Source organism: Natrix helvetica (assembly GCF_964273705.1).
Source record: "Natrix helvetica genome assembly, chromosome: 1".
NCBI lineage: Eukaryota > Metazoa > Chordata > Lepidosauria > Squamata > Natricidae > Natrix > Natrix helvetica.
The window spans coordinates 375,530,212-375,552,676 of NC_138548.1; the positions used below are offsets into that span (position 1 = coordinate 375,530,212).

Consider the following 22,465-nt stretch of genomic DNA (forward strand, 5'->3'; position numbering starts at 1 on the left):
CTCATTCATAAAGACAAAGAAGAAGGAGGAAGTTGGCCATATTGGCTCAGCCAGTACAGGTGGTCAGGAAACAACAAAATCAAAGTTCCCATGCATAGTTTAGAGAAGAATCAGTTCAACCATCCTTTCTCTTGCAGTTGTGGTCAAAAGAGAAAAAAAAATCCCCATTATTTAAGGGAAGTGAAAGTAGATTTTAAACTTTCTCTCTCTCCCATACAAGGGAGAGATTTTCCAAGTGCCACTTTTCCAAGGAGGGGTGGAAATTTCCCCCCCTCCAATCTTAACTCCTCCAAGGGTTGAAACAAAGTCCCCCCAAAAAACCTGCAGATCAGTCAATAGAGTAAAAACAGTAAAAGACCTGGGGAGACCCCACTCCTCACCACACTTCAGCTGTTTCATTCAGATTGATCATTTCCTTCCAGGCTGCGTTCGGCAAAGCGCGTGGTGGCATTCCGTGCGCTCTCTATGCTTTCCGGCTCCTGGGCAAAGCTGGAGACCCTCCCCCCATGGCCGCTGCTACTCCAGGGGGTCCCAGCAAGCCACCCCTATGGCAGGGCGCCCCTCAAAGGCACCCTGTGCTCCCCCTAGCATTCAGGGGAGCCCACCGAAACAGCGAGAAGGCGGATGCACACGAGCGTCGCCTTCAACTGCCAGAAGTCGTCTTGAACCATCACTATATTAATGGTGGTTAAGATGGAAGCTTCATTCCCTGTTTCTCCTCTCGCCTCTGTGTGAGCATAAGCTGAAACTGGATTTTTTTTTTGATTATTAATTATTGTAAACTTTATTAGCTGCCAATCTTAGCACATCATAATTCTGGTCGGCTTGCAATATTAAAACTTCATAAAACTTTAATGATATAAATATAACGTGATAAAAAAAAATCAACCTAGCTAAAGAGATGAGAAGGGGAAGGAGTGGGATCTGTTGTTAATCTGTCAACTGTCCCCAGTGTGAAATCCCTTGGTGGGAGCCTCAACGTGAGCTGATGTCTCCAAAGCTGGTGGGGAAGAATAATTATGTATCAATGCATTGAGTACAAAAGTACAGCCCACTTATTGCCACAAAAAGTAGCGGAAAGTGAGGGTGAAGGTTCATTCTCCCAGCTTGTGGCTTGGTTTCTGAACGTTTCATTACCAGGCTAGGTAACATCTCCAGCCGAGTTTAGGGGATGTCTGTGTTCTTGCGTTTATATCACAAGACCCCCACTTGACACCCCCACAGCTGAAGCCCTTAGAGCCTGAGGAGGACAAAAACACCCCCTCCCCACCGTGGGGAATTGCAGCTCAGAAATGGTCAAGTAGGCCACACCCCCATGGCCCCTACCACCCAGCAACTGGGCAGGGAACCGGTTGCTAAAAATTTTCAATCCCACCCCTGCCCGTAATCAGTTTCCAACACCATCTACCAAGTGGAAAAGAGCCAGGATAGGCATAATCACGTGACTTCTTCAATGTCAGGAATCCTCATTGTTCTCCTCTGGTTGGCTGGACCCTGCCTTTCATCAAGGAAAGCAGACAAACCAGAGTGTCTCCAGAGGAGGGAGGAGGCAACCAAAGGGAAGGAGGAAAAAAAAGATCGATGAGAAATGATTGGATAGTGGGTATGCTCTTCCCCTTGGAGCAGAGAAGACTAAGTGGCGGTCGGACAGCAGTCTTCATGTATCTCTTAGCTGCTCAATTTTGGGGGTCTTTCTAGGAGACATGAAACAATGATCTAAATGTCAGAAAGGTACATTATGATTGGACATCAGATTAAAAAAATGTATTAATGGAGCTGGATGGGATGACTACCCAGGAGGGAGAATTGATGGAAGGATTTAAACAAAAGCTGGATGGCCACCTGCCAGGAACAGTCTATTATTGCCCTGGGCAGCGGTCAGATTCATGTTTTTCAACTGTAGCAACGTGAAGATGTTTAGACTTCAGTTCCCAGAATTCAATAGCCAGCACGGAATCTTCTGGAAAGACCCCATGGCTGGTCAGGGAATTCTGGGAGCAGAAGTCCACATGTCTTCAAATACTCAAGTATGAGAAAACATTGGACTACAGTATTTTGCCTGAAAATAAGACCTCCCTGGATAATAAGCCCAATTGGGCTTTTGAGAGCATGTGCTAAAATAAGCCCTCTCCTGAAAATATTGCAACACAGCAGCAGCCATGAGGTGACATGCTGGCCAGCTCCTGCACCTCAAAAATAATAAGATCTCCCTGAAATAAGGCCAAGTGCTTATTGTGTGGGGGGGGGGGGGAACGGCAAAAGAAAATAAGACCCTGTCTTATTTTTGGGGAAACACAGTAAATGATCTCCAAGATCCCTTCTATATTTTAATATTTCTATACTCAGTGGCTATTTTCCCCACCTATTCTCCCTCTGTCTTTTGCAGTTCAGTTTCGCATCGTCTCTATGGATAAAAAGTTCCATCCCATGGAGAAGAAGGTAAATTTTGGGGGGGTTGTAAGACAGACAGAGATGATGGCATCTCCGTGAGAAAACATTCAATTCATGCTCTCCCTGGGGTCAGTTCCTCTCCAGGGGAATTCTATGGACTCCTCCCTCCTCACATATAACATTGAACCCAGAGCATGTGTGGAGCAGTGGTGGGTTTCAATTTATTTTACTACTGGTTCGCTTGTGCACGCACGCCCTCGTGCAACGCTTTTGCACATGCACAGAAGCGTTCGGGCAGGTGGGCAGAGCCTCCTGCTGCCACCTTTGCAACTATCGGTTCGCCTGATCCAGGGCAAACTGGCTGAAACCCACCTTTGGTGTGGAGATACCCCTGGGTGAAAACTAGTGAAGACTCATGGAGTAATTGAAGGCTTTGGATTAGTGCTGAGCTTCAATCTACCCTTAGTCATGAAAACTGATTTTCCTGTGCTTTATTTTTTGTCTCCACAGTTTCCAGTTGTGTACATCCAGGTGTGTGCTGAAAGGCCATAACAGTGCCAGCTCCATGGCTGATTGGACCTCATTGATCTTTGGATGGGAGGCCACCAGGAAATCTGAGGGCTGCAGGCTCTTGGGAAATCAAAATGACCAACCATTTCCAGATGGTTGCCCAGAAAATGATACAAGCAGATCTCTTGGTGGCGAAGGAGAGAGATTTTTAAAATAGCTAATATCGAGTCCCATTTCAATTCGTTAAGCATGGGGCTATTTTACACAGTCCCACAAAGTAGCAAAATTAATGCTGTCGGGAAACGTGGGATATTTTGTCTTTGAGAGGTTTGTTCCTATCTTCTTTACTAGGAATTGGGCTGAATGAGAGCCCTCTCCTTGCATTTCATCACAGAAACAGTAGCATCGATCAAGGAAATCAACTAAAGACATGAATCAACTTCCTGCATAAAGTAGATCATAGCTTTAGTGCTACCATTTCTGAGCTGCAATTCCTCAAGGTGTCCACTAGATGACAGAAGAATGGTGAGCTACTCAGTGAACCCATTCCCTCCATCTAGTGGTCCTCTGGAGGAATGCAGTGCTGATCTGGCAACCAGCTAAGAGGCTTGTTTTGTTTAGCTCCTTTCTTTCTTAAATTAGTTGCTCTAAAGTTGTTAAAGCGTTCAAGGAACTATGTCCCAGCCTCCCACAGCTTGTACAATCTGAGCTCGAACATCCCTTTGTCTAATGGCAGAGCCTTCTTGCTAATAGCAATAGCACGTATATACCGCTTCACAGTGCTTTACTCCCTCTCTAAGTGGTTACAGAGTCAGCATATTGCCCTCAACAATCTGGGTCCTCATTTTACCAACTTCGGAAGGATGGAAGGCTGAGTCAACTTGAGCCTGGTGAGGTTCGAACTGCCAAATTGCGGGCAGCTGGCAGTCAGCAGAAGTAGCCTGCAGTACTGCACTCAAACCACTGCGCCACCACGGCTCTAAGTCCTGCAGTCACCATCTCCAACTTGGGACCTTCAGAAAATTTGGGAGTACAACTCCCCAAATTTCCAGCCAGCACAGCAATTGTCCTTGCTGGGTGCCGATTCTGAGAGTTTAATCCCAACATAGATGGGCTTCTGGAAGGCTGCCATATCTAGATACACTGCTCATAGCGCTCAGAGAATGGGATTGTAGGACTACATTTTCCGGATTATGAACCACTGATTCTAGAACAATTCTGGGATATGGACAAACTTTGGAACTTGTTATCTTGTTCTTTCCAGGATCCTAAAAACAACCAGGTGTTCCAGTGGAGAGATGTGGAAGTACCATTGGGCATAACCCAGCTTTCCTATTCTCTGCCTTCCGATTCCCTCTTGGGCACCTACAAAGTGGTGGTAGAGGAAGACTCCACGAAAGTTGCAGAACACAGCTTTGAAGTGGACGAATATGGTAAGGAGGAGAGATCCAGTTTGTCCTTCTTTTCTTCCTTCTCCCTCCCTCCTTCCTTCCTTCCCCCTTTCTTTCCTCCCTCCCTCTTTTCCTCTTCCATCCTTCCTTCCTTCCTTCCTTCCTTCCTTCCTTCCTTCCTTCCTTCCTTCCTTCCTTCCTTCCTTTTGGACAGTCCAGATTATTCTGTCTTGTTGAATTAAGGTTTATTTGTCCCAACAAAGTTGTAGAAGGTTAATCTGCATACTGAAGTTTGAAGATTTAAATGCCTCTTCATGTTGAGCTGGTAGATTTAAAAAGTCATTATTCTGTTAACATTTACATTTAGGATTATTTTTAAGGATGGAAAAAGCAGAATGGAAATGGAAGGAAGGAAGGTGGGAGAGAAAGGGAAGAAAGAAAAGGAGGGAGGGAGGGACGGAAGGAAAGAAAAAGAAAGAAGGATGGGAAAAAGAATGAAGGAAGGAAGGAGTGGGATGGAAGGAGGGAAGGAAGGAGGGAGAGAGGGGGAAGGAAGGAAAGAAGGAAGGAGGGAATAAATGGATGGATAGATGAATGAATGAATGAATAAATAAATTAATTAATTAATTAATAAATAATATTTGGCAATGAGGGATTTAACAGGCCAGAGACGGTACAATTCTCTTTATTCAGTTTAATTCTAAGACTCACATTCTCCAACAAATTTCACATTGATCTGGTTACTTAGCTAAATTAACCCATTTTCTGAGATTAGAGATTTTGATTTACCAGCTGATCACAAACAGATCAAAGGTGAATATGGAGTCTCTGGGCCAGGAATTTAAGGTAGTGGTTGGGACAATGGGATTGACGTTTCACTCAACTCCCCCTCCCCGAATTCAACTAATTCAATGGGTTGAACCTCTACAAAACATAAGTCAGCAAAACAAGGACTAATTGTCTAAGATTGAAGCCAAACATTTAAGAAGGTTGTCCAAACGCAATTGTTAAATTCATTCTGGCATAATGTTTACTGCTTTATTAATGCAAGGTTTATTTTGTCTTACTTAGATTTACAACTTAGTTTTCCTTTCAGACCTCAGTTGTCTGGCCAATGTCTCCTTAGCCCTCAAGGGAGGTCACAGGGGAGAACTGGGCAGTTTGTGCTCCCACAAGGTTCATCTCATGATTTTCTTCCCTTCCCTTTGCTCTTTCTAGATCTGCCCAAATTTCAGGTTTTGATAAATGCCCCGAAGCTCATCACGGTTTTGACTGAGGAAATATCAATCAGAGTGTGTGGCAGGTACGTGATGCTCATCTACTCTCCTTTTGCCATTGTCAGCAGAAGGTGCAAGATTTTCTGGTGTGTGTTCTGACTTTGCAAGTAATGATAGGCTACTTACTCATGAGTACAAAGTAACAGTAACAGTAACAAAGACCAAACGTAATTCGTCCCAACAAACCTGGCTCTGGCCAAGGAATCCAAATTGCTTGCTGTATACAACAACAAATGGTTGTCTGCAACAACAGGCCACTCCCAAATCCCTCCGATTTATTTCCTAGCCAGGGAGGGGCTGACTGGTGTCTAGGTCTGCTTTTCCCTGAGAGCCAACACATTGATTTCCTTTGCTCTCCTCTCCTTTCCTCTATACGCATAGGCGCATCTGGGATGGGCTCTATCTTTTCCTCCCCCTCACTCAGCTCAGGCACCAAAGACAGCTGCCTCTCCACCTGGGGGAGGACGGAAGGCCCCAGTTCTGCCTCTGGCTCTGCTGCAAAGGCTTGGAAGCTGGCCCAGGCCCTCCCTCAACCTCCTCCTCGTCTGACTCTGCTGCTAGCTCTGCTGGCAGCCAATGGGCCACAACAGCAGAAGAAAGGGAGGATGGAAAATCTGCTCCTGTTCGGGTTTTTCTCGCTTCCTATATGCAACATATATGGTGATTTCATGCCCATGTAGGTTTTTTAACAGAAACAGGGAAATGATTTGATGATGATTTCTTCTGAGAATGTCATATTCAGTATCCTGGCCTGGGATCTCCTGGTGGCCTCCTGTCCAAATACCCAACAGGCTGTATCCTGCTCAGGCTCAGAGATCAGCCAAGGTTGGCTTTGCATTGCCCCCTTGTAGAGCATAGATAGAAAGGCAGGGTAGTGGTGAAAGTGATGATGATAATTTACTTTCTTCTGAAGGAAACTGGAGCAGAGTAATAAAAACATATTTTATAAGAAATAACAAGGTAAAATAACCCATAGGTATAAATAAATAAAGATACCTGGAAGCTCTGAGGGTAATAAACCTAACTGATAAATATTGAGGAAGCTGGTTAGAGAAGATATATATTAAGCAGAGTCCTAGTCAGGTGGTTATGGTGAAAGGCCGGGTGAACAAGGGTTGTTTAAACAAAGACAGTATAAACAAGCAGAAAGAAAGAAAAAATCCCACCTGCAAGATTTGCTCTTTAATAGTATCGGGAAATTGCCCAGAGTCTTTCTGGACTGAGATGATGGATAAATGGCAAAAAATAACATAATTCAATATAATGTAAAATCAATGATAACCTGACATAATTTTAAAAAAGATAACTGATTATGAAAGAAAGAAAAATAAGAAATACAATACATGACCATATAGGTTAAAGAAATCAAATGCAAAGCCAGGCTTAGATATATATGAGCCATATAAATTAAAATATTACTTTTAAAAAAAATGAATGCAAGGAAAATATCTGTGTCCCAAGATAATGTTGCAGGATCCAATCTGAGTCGGTCACCGGGACAAGAGGTTCAATCTTCTGAGTTTTGGAGTCATGCTGGAGTCCATCCTCAGGGAATTACTCTCTCTCTCTGCAGAATGTGTGCAACGGGCTGTTCTATGTGTAGTGCCTAGTTCTGTGTGCCTTTTTGTTATTAATTGGGGTGCTAATGGCTGGCTATTAGATTGTTGGTTGTTGTTTCTCTGCCTATTAAGACATTGGTTATTATTTTCCTGGTTGATTGTTGTTTGGAAACAATAATGACTTAATATCTGGCCATCAATTAACAATTAAACGCCACACATAACTGGGCACCATACAAATAGTACACATAGAACAGCGCAATGGCCACATTCTGGAGGAAAGAGGGGAGGGGGCAGGGGGGAGAAGGGGAGAGAGAGAAAGAGGAAGAGTGAGTGAGAAAGTGAAAGAGAAAGCAAGAAAGGGGGAGAGAGAAAGAGAGAGAGAGAAAGAGGAAAAGAGGGAGAGAAAGAGAGAGAAGGAGGGAGAAAGAGGGAGAGGGAGAGAGAAAGAGAAGAAGAAAGAGGGAGAGGGAGAGAAAGGGGACAGAGGGAGGGGGAGAGAGGGACAGGGGGAAATAGGGACAGGGAGAAAGAGAGAGGGAGAGAGAAAGAATAAAAGAGAAAGAGAGGCAGAGAAAGAAAAAGAGAGAGGAGGGGAGAGAATGGGAGAGCGGTGGGGAGGGGTTCCTGTGGATGGGCTCTAACCCAACTCCGAAAGCTTAAATCCTCTAAGTCTCTGGTCCAGGTGACTAACTCAGATTGGATCCTGTAAAAAAAACAAAAGCCCAGATGGCTTCCTTTGGATCCTGCAGCTCCCTTTGATCTTCTTTCTCTATGCAAACCATCTCCCTTTCTGTGTTTTTGTCCACATTGGTGGGTTCTGACTCCAGATATAACTTTGGGAAACCTGTGCCTGGCATGGTGCAAATGAGGGTTTGCCGGAATCGTGATACTAATGAAAGTCTGTGTGAAGAATTTGAAGACGAGGTAAGGGACCTCGAATTTCCACAGCTGGGATATCTTTGTAGACCTTTCTTTGCTGCTTCTTTTTTTAATTTTGTTTTCAAACAAGTTTTATTGGTTTTTACAAATTTTTCCAGGGAAGTAGGGTTAGAAAGAATATAATAAATTTTGACAGCTACATCGTGCGGGGGAGAGCAGTCCCCCCAAGTCTCACAACTTTTACAAAAAAAAAGAAATACATCAACATTTGAATAGAAAATTAGCAGTTTTATGTTTAACACTAAGTCATCAGTATGTTTCAATCATTTTTTGTATCACTTCCGTAAAGGTACATTATAACAACAATTGCCATAATGTTTCAAGTCACTTCTGTAATCTGAGTATTCTGGTTGCTGCTTCTTCCCCTCCCCCCCATCTATTGGCAGAGCCTCAGCCCCTCCCTCCCTCGTCTCTTGTGTAGCATCCCCCATTTCATCTAGGAGAGCACTATGTTTTTTAGTGAAAGCCTCTGCCTCCACGACTGTTTATTTATTTATTTATTTATTATTAGTGTTTATATACCGCCCCCTCTCCCGAAAGGGACTCGGGGCGGTGTACAGTCCGTACCGAAATACAACAGATTAAAACGTAGAAAAAACTATATAAATACATGTATAATGTATAATGTGTTAATTCTAATTCTGCTGCCCTCCCAAAAAATCAACATGCCTTCTGGTAATAACCACCTGAACCAGACCCCTTTATTATACAATTTTTTTTGCTAAAGAGGAATATTTTTTCCTCTTATCTCTTACTTTCTTTGGGATCTGTTTAAGAATGGTTATTTCTTTGTCTTTGTATTTTAGTGGTCCTCCCCTTTGAGCTCCTAGAACCTCATCTCTTATAGTCTTTCTAAGAAATTTAACATGAACTTCCCTTGGAACATTGTGTGTTCTTACATATGCTGAGTTGATCCTATAAATCAAGTCTATATCTCACCACAGCTGTTGTTTATCTCTATTAATATATTCTGCTAATATTGTGGTCATAATCTCCTTAAGATCATTCTCAACTTCTGGCAAGTTTTGGAACCTAAGGAAAAAAGACATCCTTTCAAATTCTGTTTTTATCATGTGGTTTTCAAATTCTACATTCCCCCTTTGGATTGACTTAACCTCGTCCCTCATCCCGACCGCACCCTCCTCCAGTACATCTACTCTCTGTTCATTCTGTATGGTTTGTTGTTTTGTTTCTCTGAGCTGATTATTTAAGTCTTTCAGTTGTTTTTTCATTTCGTCCTGTCCCTTTAAGATAGATTGAAGCATCTGATGGATAGATAAATCCTTTGTACTCTCTTCAGGGGCTTCGGGTTGTAGAAATGACCCCAATTGTGACTGTTGAGTAACTGGGCTCGACGTAGAAGATGTTGGGGCCGACAAAGCCTTACCAGGCGGTAATTTCTTTGGACCCATGATAAAGTTCAGAGTTAGTTATTAATCTGTGCAAAGAAATGGCGTCTGTGGGAGAGTACAGCCGGTAGAGATCACAAGGCAGGCAGATCCAGGGGAGAATAAATCTTGTAGTACAGGACTAGATCAAACAAGTAAATCAAAATTCCAAATCCAAGGGAAAAGCGTATTTAGAGAGGCTCCTGGAGGTCTCTGGGGTGGAGACTAGTTCAGAACCATAACATTTTCCAAAGGGGGAATTTCATTCATAAAGACCAAGAAGGAGGAAGTGGCCATCTTAGCTCAGCCTTTACAGATGGTCAGGAAACAACAAGTCCAAAGTTCCCATAAGTAGTTTAAAAAAGAATCAGTTCAACAATCCTTTCTCTCGCAATTGTAGTCAAGAATTATTTTTCCATTGTTTAGAGGAAGTGAAGGTAGGTTTTAAACTCTCTCTCTCTCCTATGAGAGGGAGAAATTTTACAAGTGCCGCTTTTCCGAGGGGGGTGGAAATCCCCCCCTCCAATCTTAACTCTTCCCAAGGTTGAAACAAGTTCTGAAAAAAGAACTGCAGTTCATCAATTGAATAAGCCAGTAAAAGACTTGGGGAAATCCCCCACCTCACCGCACTTCAGCTGCGTCTTTCAAATTAATTATTTCCTTCCAGTCTCCATCCGGCGAAGGCGCGCGGTAGCATTCCGTGCACCCCCCCCCGCTTTCCGGCTCCTGGGGCAAAGCTGGAGACATCCCCCCCACGGCCGCCGCCATTCCAGGGAGTCCCAGCAAGCCGCCCCTATGACAGGGCACCCCTCCAAGGCACCCTGTGCTCCCCCTAGACTTAAGGGAGCCCACCGAAACAGCGAACGGCGGACGCACGTGTCCGTCGCCTTCGGCTACCAGAAGTCGTCCCAAAGGGGATTATATTTTCTTGATTCATTCTGGCAAATAGTAGGGAGGGTCATATTCACACAATTGATTGTTGAGATAATTGAAAATAGTTCAGACAACTGTAAATATATAATGCTCACCCTATAGAAACTGTATGGAAAAAGTTAGCAAAAAGACACATCAGTCTTCCCCCATTTTCAAACATGTTTCTTTCAATTAAATTGCTCTGCATTGAAGTAGAGTAGAGTAAAGTGGAGTGGAGTGGAATGGAATGAGTAACGGAATGGAATAGCAGTTGGAATGGACCTTGGAGGTCTTCCAGTCCAACCCCCTATTTAGGCAGGAAACCCTACACCACTTCAGACAAATGGTTATCCAATCTCTTCTTAAAAACACCCAGTGTTGGAGCATTCACAACTTCTGGAGGCAAGTTGTTCCACTGATTAATTGTTCTCACTGTCAGGAAATTTCTCTTTAGTTCTATTTTTTTTAATATATAATTTTTTTGAACGTTTTAATCTTTAAAAATGATAAAGAAGACACAACAAGAAAAAACAAAACAAAACACAGAACATACATAACTATATACAGTAATTTTACAGCTTTCTATATCGGCTTTCCTGCTTAGCTTTTATAATTCTCCCTTCTGCATTGCCTTCCTATTACTTTAACCTTGTCCTATAATGTAGAAACATGATATTAACACTTAGAATAATATCCATTATTTGTATCACCATATATTTGTATTCTCTATTTTCTGTTTTGGCTTCTGATTTCTAGCCACTTGTGCATTTTATTCCATACTTTATAGAAGTCCTATTCTTCTCTTTCTTTTATTTCTATTGTCATTTTATCCATTTCTGCGCATTCGAGTATTTTCCTGATTGTAGTTTCATCTGAGGGTGTATTGATTTTTTTCCAGTTTTATGTGAAAGGAATCCTGGCTGTAGTGAGTATGTGTATGTTTATGTATTGAGATTGTTTGTCCATTTTTTTGTCTAGTAGTTCTAATAAGAATGCTTCTGGTTTGAGTTCTATTTTTCGCTCAGTAATTTCTTCCAACCATTTCCAAATTTTGCACCAGTACTTCCTTGTGATGGGGCACGTCCACCACATGTGATAGAATGTTCCAGGCTTGTGGCTGTATCTCCAACATTTTGGCTACATTTTGGCCAATCGCACTAGAGGCAAATGCCATCTATAAAACATTTTGTAGAGATTTTCTTTGTAAGCTACTGCCATCGTAAATTTATAATTTCTTTTCCATAGTTTATCCCATTTTCTAACTCTATATTATGGCCAAAATTTCTTCCTCAGCTAATCATTGTCTCCTTTACCGTCTCTTCCTCCATTTTATATTTTAAAAGAAAATTATATAATCTAGTGATCATTTTGTCAGCATTCCAAATATCATGCAGAATTAAATCAGAGTCCAAGGCAGAGCTATCCTTAAAGTTCCAATTTAATAAGTCAGACATGTTGGCAACGAACTGTGGAATCCCAAATCTGAAAACTTCCCGGGATTCCACCCAGTTGAAAGTTCATGATTTTATCCCCACACCCATAAATCCATCACATGGTCCAATCTTCTTTGGCCACGCTGGCATCTCCACCCAGCTGGTTCCGGTCAGGTGCAGAAATGCAGAGACAAAAGATGACCTTGGACTTCTAGAAAAGAATGACAACAACACATTCCACAATTCTACTCCTTTCTATTCCCCCCTCCCAACTACTACACTAATGAAACAGCACAGTGAAATAATAGAAAGTGTGGCAGGCCAAAGATCCTAAAAGGACCATAACTACAGCCCTCTCCTCAGAAGAAAAATGTTTCCTGAAAAGACAATAACATAAAAGTTAACATAACAAAATTAACCACCTCTCCCCCCCCCACCCCAGGGGGACCCTTTGGCTTATCGGGAAACTTCTCATGGAATTGTTTTACTAATTTCTCCACTTTTAGGCTCCAACTGTTCACCCAAGTAGCTTCAGACAAAGGGTAACACTTCCAATGCACTAAGTACTGTAAGCAACCCCTATTCAGCCTGGAATCTACAAATTTTTCCACCTCATATTGTGTTTCCCCTTCTGTCACTAAAGGAGGAGAGAAAGCTTGGATAAATGCTCTTATGCTGGACCCAATTACTGGTTTCAACAAGCTACAATGAAATTCTGGGCCAATTTTCCCTAGACTTTTGGGTAGACTGAGTCAAACTGTAACCGGGTTAACTATCTTCACTATTAGGAATGGACCTAGAAATTTTGGACCAAATTCCTTGCTAGGCATTCTTAATTCTGCATGATATTTGGAATGCAGACACATTTTTCCTCCCGTTCCTAGGAATATTTTATCTAATTCCATTTGTTTCTTGTATATTCCATATTGTTTCCAATCTTTTTTAAATCTTGTTTTAATTTGTATGTAGATAGGGCCGCCATTTCAAATTTATTCCTTGTGTTTTCAGATCTTGTTCTGATTTTAGTTCTCCTTTTTCGTATAAGAGCTCTGCATAGCTTACCATTTTACTGAGATCTATAGTATTTGGATATGTCATTGCTTCCATGGTTGATAACCAGATTGGGATTTTCAGGTAGTGGGTTTTTAAACAATTTTTCCCAGACCCTAAGCAGGGCATCCCTTATTATATGTCTCTGAAAGTAGGAATAAGATTTATTCTTTCCCTCCCAGAGGATGCCGTGCCAGCCTAGTTGGAGAGTGTGTCCTTCCAGCATAAGGATTATTTTATTTTTTAGTTGGATCCAGTCCTTTAGCCATGTTAGGGCTGCCACCTGATATTAAAGTTCCCAATAAAGTAATTTGGGTAGTATATTCATTTTGATTGTTGAGATTCTGCCAATTAGTGATATCTGTAGTTTAGTCCAATTATCCAAATCTTTTTGTATCTGTCGTAGCAATTTGTTGTAATTATCTTCTTTTATTGTAATATATTTTGCCGATAGCCATATTCCCAAATATTTAATTTTCTTGGCCCTTGAAATTCCCAGTTTCTCCTCCAGTTCTTCATTTTGTCTTTTGGTTAAATTCTTAGTTAATATTTTAGTTTTCTCTGCATTTTAAGCCCTGCCACTTTACCGAATTGGTTTATATCTTGTAATAGTTTTAGTCCAGTTTCTACGGGTTCCTCTATGATAAATGTTAGATCGTCTGCAAAGGCCTGCACTTTGTATTCCTGTGTTCTAATTTTCAGTCCCTTTATGTCCTTGCTTTGCCTAATTTGTAACATCAATGTCTCTATTGAGAGGATAAATAACAGGGGGGATAGAGGGCATCCCTGTCTTACCCCTTTGGTTATGCTGAAATCTTCTGGTGCTTCCCTGTTTAGTATTATTTTTGCCCTCTGACTCGAATATATTGCTCTGTCATCCCAATAAATTTCTCTCCGAAGTTCATTACTGCTAATTGATTTATAAGAAAATCCCAATTCAGGTTATCGAATGCTTTTTGTGCATCAATAAATATCAATGCTCCTTGTTTTCCTGGATGCATCTTGTAGTATTCTAGTATGTCCATTATTGTTCGTATATTGTTTTTTATGTGTCTGTTGCGTAAAAATCCATTTTGGTCTGGGAGTATGATTCCGTTTAATATATTCTTAATTCTTTCCGCCATTATTGTCATAAATATTTTATAATCAGCATTTAGCAGTGAGATTGGCCTATAATTTTGGATCTTTTGTTTATCAGTGTTGTCTTTGGGAATTAGTGTTATTAGTGCCTCCATCCAGGATTTTGGAGTCTTAGCTCATTCTAGTACTTCATTATACATTTCTAATAATACAGTATGTTCTCTAATGATTTTTGCAATTCTTTATAAAATTCTGCTGGAATTCCCTCTGGGCCTGGGGTTTTGTTATTTTTTTGTTTTTGGATTGCCCTTTTTAATTCTAGCCTCGTTATTCTCTCATTTAATGAAATAATTTTGCCTGCTTGATCTAATTTTCTGGGCCACTTCTTGTGGAATTAAGTGACATGACTGCAATTAGTACTCCTTTTTGTTTTATTGATACTTCAATTAATTATGTTCTTCCCTCTTCATCTGTGTGTACCTGTTTAGGTTTTAGCCAGTTCTTTATATATACTGCAACTCCTCTTTTTTTTGTATCGGCCAGGGCAAGATGTAATTTCCTTAACTTTGGAGATTCCAAAATACTACCATTTCCTTTTTTAATATGAACTTCCTGTAAACATGTGATGTCCATGTTTTGTTTTTGGAGCTTAGAAATTGTTTGTCTTCTTTTTATAGGTGAATTTAGTCCATTTATATTGACCGATATTAATTTCACTTCTTCCCCCATCCTGTTACTTGTCGCCTTTGTTCCTCTACTTGGTTTTGTTTCCCTTTGGCTTCTTGTCCTCACTCCTTCTCTTTCCTGGACTTCTGTATCGGTCTTCTTTCTCGCATCTTGATATAATCCTTTTTCCTCCGTCAGCTGCTCCTCTTGGCTTTGGGTTTCCAACTCCTCTCTCCTGTCTGATTCTCCCTCTATCTAGTGTTCATAGAATTCCTGGGCTTTCTCTACGGTGTCAATCCTTATTTTCTTACCTTGCCAGATTATTAACATGCCTTCTGGTATAAACCAGCGGAACATTATTTTATATTTTGTGTAGAGAGGAATTGGTAGTTCTTTCTTTGCTCTCTGATTCTCTTTGGTATCTGTTTAAGGGTTATGACTTCTTTTCCTTTATGGACCAGCTGTTTGTCCCTTGTTCTTTTATAAATTTTGTCTCTGAATGCTTTTTTTGCAAATCTTATATTTCATGGGGCAACCTATATCTTCGTGCATAATTAGTATGCACTCTATAGATTTTATCAATATTGTTCCTCAGTTCACTTTTGTCCATTTGCAGTTGGTCAGCTAGAAGATTGCTCATGAGTTTTGATAGATCCTCATCTTTTGTCTCTACTATGTTCTGAAATCTTAAATAGAAAGAGGATTGTTCTAATTCTAAATGAACTATTGCCTCCCCCAGTTCTCTATTGGCTGCTGTCAGTCTTCTATTTCTTCCAATTTCTTTTCAGCTTGTTCTGTCCTTGCTTCTTCCATTTTTATCTTCTCCTCATTTTTAGCTATTGTATTCTGTATCTTCCCCATTCTATCATCCAACTTCTTTATATCATCTTTCACTTCCCCTAGATCGCCTTTCATGTCCTCATGATTTTTAATTATTGATTCTTGTGTTTTTATCATAAATTCCTGAATCATGTTTAATGCGACTTGTAGGCTTTGTAGGGTTGGTGCAGATCCTGGTTTTTCATTGCTCGACATGTTGTTAATTTCCGTCTTGCTGGAGAGGCTATCATTGGCAGTGTTTTCTTTACAGTTTTGGAGGCTGTGGATGTGTTTGCCATCTTTAGCTTTTGGAAAAAAAATATTCCACAATAGCTGGCAGGAATAGCCAACACTCCAGAGGATAGGCTTAAGATACAGAAGGATCTAGACAAACTTGAACATTGGGCACTATCTAATGAAAAGAAATTCAATGGTGAAAAGAGTAAGGTTCTACATTTAGGCAACAAAAATGAAATGCACAGGTACAGAATAGGTGGTACCTTGCTCAATAGTAGTCACTGGGAGAGGGATCTTGGAGTCCTAGTGGGCAACCATTTAAATATGAGCCAGCAGTGTGCAGCAGCTGCCAAAAAAGCCAACACACTTCTAGCTGCTCCAATGTGACGTCACCTCCGGAAGATCCTTCTCCTTAGTTCTAGGTTGTCTCCTTGAGTCGTTTCCATCCATTGCTCATATGCTTAACTTGACTCCCTCTTCTTTGTGGCAACCCCTGAGATATTGGAACTCTGCTATCATGTCACCCCCTAGTCTTTCTTTTCCTTAAACTAAGCATTCCCAATTCCACCAACATATCCAATTGCTCCATTTTCCCCATTTCTTTTCATCTCAACCATTCCATGTTCTCTTTGACTATGTGCTTTGCAATCACCTTTTGCTCTATAGACAGTGTCTTTCTCTCGTCCTTATGGTTTATGCCAAGCATTTTCTAACCTGAGTTTATTCTCATCCATAGCCTCTTCCACTTCAGTGTAACTCCATGCGCTTCTGCGGCATTCTGTAATTCTTCTCTTGTCTTTTCTTTGTGCAGCTTCCTCATCTTTTTCCCTTACCCCTGTTTAGTATTTCTTCTGAAATAATATTTTTTGTTTCATACGGGATTTGAACCTTCCAACAATATTAGCACAAACACCATTTGGCTATAAAGGGACATCTTCAAGTAGAAGAAATCTCCATTTCTGGCTGAAGGTTGTATGGGCCAATATTGTTTGAGGATAGGTTGTGTAGCCCTAAACTGGGAGAGAAAATAGAGTTACTCCTTAACTTACAACCATTTGTTTGGCAATCATTCAAAAATATGACGGCAATGAAAAGAGTGATTTATGACCAGTCTTTGCACTTATGACTGCCGTTGCCTCAGCCCAGCTCCATCACATTTCTCCGCTGCGTTTCTTGCCGTCATTTGCAGGGAAACAAAAGTTTGTGTGACTAAAAAAAAGGCAGAGGACTATGAAAACCACGTGGAAAATTTGCTTAGATCCTATAAAGCACTCGGTGCAAAAATGTCACTGAAAATTCACTTCTTACGCTCGCATTTAGGCTATTTCCCTTTGAAATGTGGGGCAGTGAGTGAGGAGCATGGGGAGACATTCCACCAGGATATCACAGGCATGGAGAAAAGATACCGAGGGAAACGGAGTCCATCCACGCTTCATCCCTGGGGAGATTTTGCTGGAAGCTCCCCAGGGATGATCCTACTGCAGTTCACCAGAGAAAAGCCCAAAAGCCCAGTTTAGATACCAAATAAAGATGGAATCTTGTCGTTTAATCTGATGTTAGAGCAACTCAATTTCATTAAGGGCCACATCAGGGCTGTGTTTGACCTCAGGGGGTCAGGTGGGTGTGGCCAGGGTGGGTGTGTTCGACCTTGGGGGAGTCAGGTAGGTGTGGCCAGGGTGGACGTGGCCAGATCAACATCACTCATATCACAGGCGCCTCTGAGAGTGAGCGCTACTCGCCCGAGCTCCAGTTTTGCTTGCAGAGGCACTGCGGGCCAGTCCTTCGCTGTTTCCAAGGCAGCCCCGCAGGCCAGATCTAAGTACCTAGCAGGTCCTTGGGCCTTGACACTTGCAGTGTTCCAGAGGTCATGTGACTGCCTTTTGTGACCTTCTGACAAGAAAAGGCAATGGGGAAGCCAGATCCACTTAGCAACAGTGTTATGAACTTAAGAATTAGCAAGCAGTGATCTACTTACTAATTGTGACAAGAAAGGTTGTAAAACAGGGTAAAACTCATTTAACAAATGTCTCACTAAGCAACAGAGATATTGGGCTAAATTATGGTCCTAAGTTGAGGACTGCTTGAGGTAAAAGTAATGACCACAGGAAGAACAAATCGGGGTTCAGACTATCTTTAAATTGTCCATTTAAAAAGCAGGCGAGAGCTAAGGAGTTTGGACAGGTGTTCAGAAGGGAAGTTCTGCTGAATCCCTTTCCTACAGGGGTTCCACCTCCTTGGCTTGACTCTGCTGTCCATGAGCCAGAGAGTGGATTTCCAACCCCCGTAGAAGGCATGAAAAAGTTGTATTGCTGAAAGACAAGGAACGTGAGGTTATTTGAAGAGGGATCACACACTGCTGTTTTTGGTTGTTGTGTCATGCAGGCCGATGGAGATGGCTGTTTCTCCAAGACGGTGGACATGGCACCGTTCCAACTGAGGTGGCGCGGCTTTTCGATGGACATCGCCGTAGAAGGCAAAGTCACAGAGAAAGGGACAGGTAACCTTCATGAAACAAAAGAGCACCAACGGGCTGACAGAATGGCCCAGAACCAGACCTAAAGCTCCCGTTTCCTACAAGGAAGATTTGGGAGATAGCAAAAGCAATAGCATTTAGACTTACCATATATATACCATTTTACAGTGCTTGGTGGCGTAGTGGTTAGAATGCGGTACTGCAGGTTATTTCTGCTGAATGCCGGCGCCCTACAATTTGCCAATTTGAATCTCACCAGGCTCAAGGTTGACTCAGTCATCTATCCTTCCGAGGTGGGTAAAATGAGGACCCGTGTTGTTGGGGGCAAGAGGCTGACTCTGTAAAACCACTTAGAGAGAGTTGTAAAACACTGTGAAGTGGTATATAAGTCTTAAGGGCTATGGCTGTTGCAGCCTTCTCTAAGCGGCTTACAGAGTCAGCCTATTGTCCCCAACAATCTGGGTCCTCATTTTACCCACCTTGGAAGGATAGATGGCTGAGTCAACCTTGATAGAAAAAAACACCCCATGTCTAAGTCTAAGAGAGTATCTGAGTTATAAATGAGAAAACTATTCTCTGTTTCAACACCCATTTCACAGAAAGGGAAGTGATGAGATTTTTCAGGGGACATACTAATCAAATTTGATATCCCATAAAGAGAGTGGTGGCTCAGTGGTTAAGAGTCTGGGCTTATCAGCTGGAAAACTCGCAGCTCAGGTTCGAGTCCCGAGCATTGCAGGATTGGGTGAGCTCCCGTCCTCGCCCCAGCTCCTGCCAAGCTAGCAGTTTGAAAGCATGCCAATGTAGGTAGAAAAACAGATTTCCCTTCAGCAGGAAAGGTTACCACATTCCACACTTTTGTGCTGGCCAAATGATGACGGATGGGTCTCTCAGACAACAGATTCCCCAGGCTGCGCATTTCCCCTTTGAGCCAGTCACAACTGGATGGGGGGAAACCTTTAAAGGGCTACCAATTGCCAAATTCAATCCAACAGAGGGAATTAGTATGTCAGAGAAATCCATAAGCTGCTTTTTCAAGAGGCAACTGGACTTTCTAGTTTTTCTTTGAGGACGTTTCACTTCTCATCCAAGAAGCTTCTTCAATTCTTTGAAGGAGCTTCCTGGATTGAGAAGCGAAATGTCTTCAAAGAAAAACCAGAAAGTCCAGTTGCCTCTTGAAAAAAAATCACCTTTGGGACAGCCTGGATGACTGAGAATCTCCATAGACATGTCAGAGAAATCTGCACATGGGGGGTGGGACCCTGGAGATCAACTATTCAAATCTCTTGTCCAAAGCAGAAATCCATAAATGCAGGGCGAATGTCCATCAAAAGAGTCAGGCTTCCTGGCACTCCAGAGACAAGGAGTTTCTGGGAAATTGGAGAGGAAGGGAAGGGAAGAGCCTTTTGCAGATGACATTTCTCTTCAACAGGAGTGGAGGTGAATGCCACAGAATACATTGGGATCACGTCCACATTGAGCAAAATGACCTTTGAAAACCCAGACCGCTACTATAGACCCGGCATTCCTTATGTCGTGACGGTAAGATGGGAGCTGCGGTTTTTCTACATAGCTGGATTTAAGCCATATCAGCCCAGTGAAGAAGGCCATTTCTTCAACCCAACAGCTGCTGCCCAGCTGCTCTGAGCTAGAACGATCAAAAGCAGTGTAAAAGCATTAAGGAATAAGAATAACAGACTTGGAAGGGACCTTGGAGGTCTTGTAGTTCAGGGATCCCCATTCCCTGGTCCATGGCCCAGTACCGGGCTACAGCATGTCAGAAACAGGGCCGCACAAACAAGTGTAGCCCCATCTGTGGGATGCAGGCAGCATGTGAAACCACGCCCTCTCTGGTCCGTGGAGAACCCTCTTTCCTTGGAATGGATCTCTGGTGCCCAAAAGGCCTCAAGCAAGAGATCTTATACCATCTCAATCAAAGGAGGGAGGGAGGGAGGGATAAAAGACCTCAGCTCCAGGATGATGGGATTATCCTTCAGGGCAAAGCCATTCAGCCACAAACAAAGCCCCATCATTGTATCAGCCCAAAGTGTCGACCGAACATTACTCATGACCCATGACCCCACATGGCCACATGGGAGTCTACAACCAATGAGAATACGGGCCCTTGCCGAGTGGTGGGATCCTGCTGGTTTAACAACCGGTTCGGTGATCGCGTGCGCATGTGTGCAGTTTTAACAAAACTTACTTTCCACATTACTTCCGGGGAGTAATACAGCTGAGGTGCAGCAATCCGTTCTGCCGTGCAAATCAGATGAGAGGATATAGGTAAGTAAAGCGCAGGGGCGGGTAGGCTCACCTGATCATCGGACCGAACCGGTTCGCTCCCCAGCTGATCATTGGCCATACAGGTTCACCCAAACCGGTCCGAAGTGGTTGAATCGCACCCCTGCCCTTGCCACAGGAACAGGAAACTCAAATCCAAAGCCCAAGAGAGGGTATAAATATTTCTCTCTCACTCACCCATGTGCTCATTTGTCCAGGACCCAAAAAACCCATGTGGTCCTCTCCAGCATTAAACCATCTTTCCAAGCAGCTTCCATGTTTCCAGTGTCTTTCTCCATGATCAGATCAATTCCTAATCTTGGGCCAGAAAAGTTACCCCTGCATAGCCCCACCGGAGTCTGACAACCAATCAGAATACTTGCCCTTCACCCATGTGCTCATTTGCCCAGACCCCAAAAACCCATGTGGTCCTGTCTACCATTAAACCATCTTTCCAAGCAGCTTCCATATTTCCAGTGTCTTTCTCCCTACTTGGAACTGAACCCAGAAGGACATTTCTTCCAACAGATGATAGATAGATGGATAGATAGATAGATGATAGATAGACAAGAGAGGGAGAGAGGAGAGAGAGAGAAGAAGAAGAAGAGGAGGAGGAGGAGGAGGAAAGGAAGAAGCAAGCAAGCAAGCTGGAGTCTACAATAGGAACCTTTCAGCCTTTGTTCATTAGAAGGATTATTAAGCAGGGGTATTCATGGAAATGATGGCGGTAGACCCAAAAAGGCAAGATGGCAGCCACCACAAAGTCCCAATCATGCCTCAGTGCAATAGCAATAACACTTAGGCGTATATACAGCCCTCTCTAAGCGGTTTACAGAGTCAGCCTATTGCCCCCAACCATCTGGGTCCTCATTTTACCCACCTCGGAAGGATGGAAGGCTGAGTCAACGTCAAGCCACCCAGGACATCAAACTGCTGGTGATGAGTAGTGAGCTGCAGGTTAACTGCAGCTGATGATCCAGATGATTGTGGGCAACATGCTGACATTGTATACTGTCCAGAGAGTATGTCAAGCACTATGGGGCAGTACAGAAGGGCTATTGCTATCATCCCCTGCAGATGGTCTGCTTTGAAACTCCCAAAGCCCTTTTTCCCTAACGAAGAGTCTGTTTATCAAACCAACCTGTAACACCATCTCTCCTTGCTTGGGTTTAGAAATCGTCCCCTTTCTTTCTCAGCCGCAGCCCCAAAACCTACTCCTAGGTTCAAGTCTCTCCTGCTAGTCTCCCCTTTTACACAGAGTTGTAGTGATGGCGAAAAAAATTAGGATGTCTTGACGAGAAAGCTTGGCGTCCCAGAAGGAAAGGCAGAATAGAAATTGCATTTGTAAATACTGAAACATTTGGCCGCAACCAGTTGGGTCAATGTGGTGTTTTTTCGTGCGCAGGTGAAGCTGGTAGACATCAACAACGTGCCGATCAACAATGGAACGGTGGAGATTTTTATACTGACAAATCACCAGCGGCTCAATCAAGTGACAGACGCTCAAGGGAGAGCTGAATTCTCCATAGAAACCAATAATTTCCCAGGCGGCGATTTTTTTTTAATGGTTAGTCTTCTTGCTTTGCGTCGGCTGTATTTTATGACATTTCCACTTGATGGTTTGTTTCTGTTGCTCCCCTCAGGGAGCAGGTTTCAAAGTATGTCTAGCAGGACAAGCAGATTCTTATAACAACTTTATTCCCTACGCCATCCATCTGGTAAACTGTGGGTATATATGCATACTTTATTTATTTATTATTTGTTTATATTATTGTTATTGTTGTTGTTGTTGTTATTATTATTATTATTATTATTATTATTATTATTATTATTATTATTATTATTATTATTATTATTATTATTATTATTATTATTATTATTATTATTATACTTTATTCATTAAACATGAAACTCAGCCAACTGAACATTCAAAAATGCATCACATATACCAGTGACTGGTGCTAATGGTTGATACAGGTTGCTGCCAGTGTCCTAGGTATCAACCAAGTATCTTCTTAAAATATAAGATGTTCCGAGTAGCACAGTTTTTTTGC

The 22,465-nt window shown here is 42.4% G+C and overlaps 1 protein-coding gene across 1 annotated transcript in view; it reads left to right on the plus strand.

The window, feature by feature from the left end:
• The first annotated feature begins 2,375 nt into the window (after positions 1–2,375).
• Positions 2,376–22,465, plus strand: part of LOC309383771 (alpha-1-macroglobulin-like) — a 49,973-nt gene continuing 29,883 nt past the window's right edge. The window contains exons 1-8 of the mRNA XM_081936643.1: positions 2,376–2,439; positions 2,902–2,922; positions 4,166–4,334; positions 5,511–5,595; positions 7,959–8,055; positions 18,038–18,152; positions 19,561–19,670; positions 21,817–21,978. Of these exons, the coding sequence (XP_081792769.1) occupies positions 2,407–2,439; positions 2,902–2,922; positions 4,166–4,334; positions 5,511–5,595; positions 7,959–8,055; positions 18,038–18,152; positions 19,561–19,670; positions 21,817–21,978 (792 nt within the window). The 5' untranslated portion in view covers positions 2,376–2,406. The remainder of the gene's footprint in view (positions 2,440–2,901; positions 2,923–4,165; positions 4,335–5,510; positions 5,596–7,958; positions 8,056–18,037; positions 18,153–19,560; positions 19,671–21,816; positions 21,979–22,465) is intronic.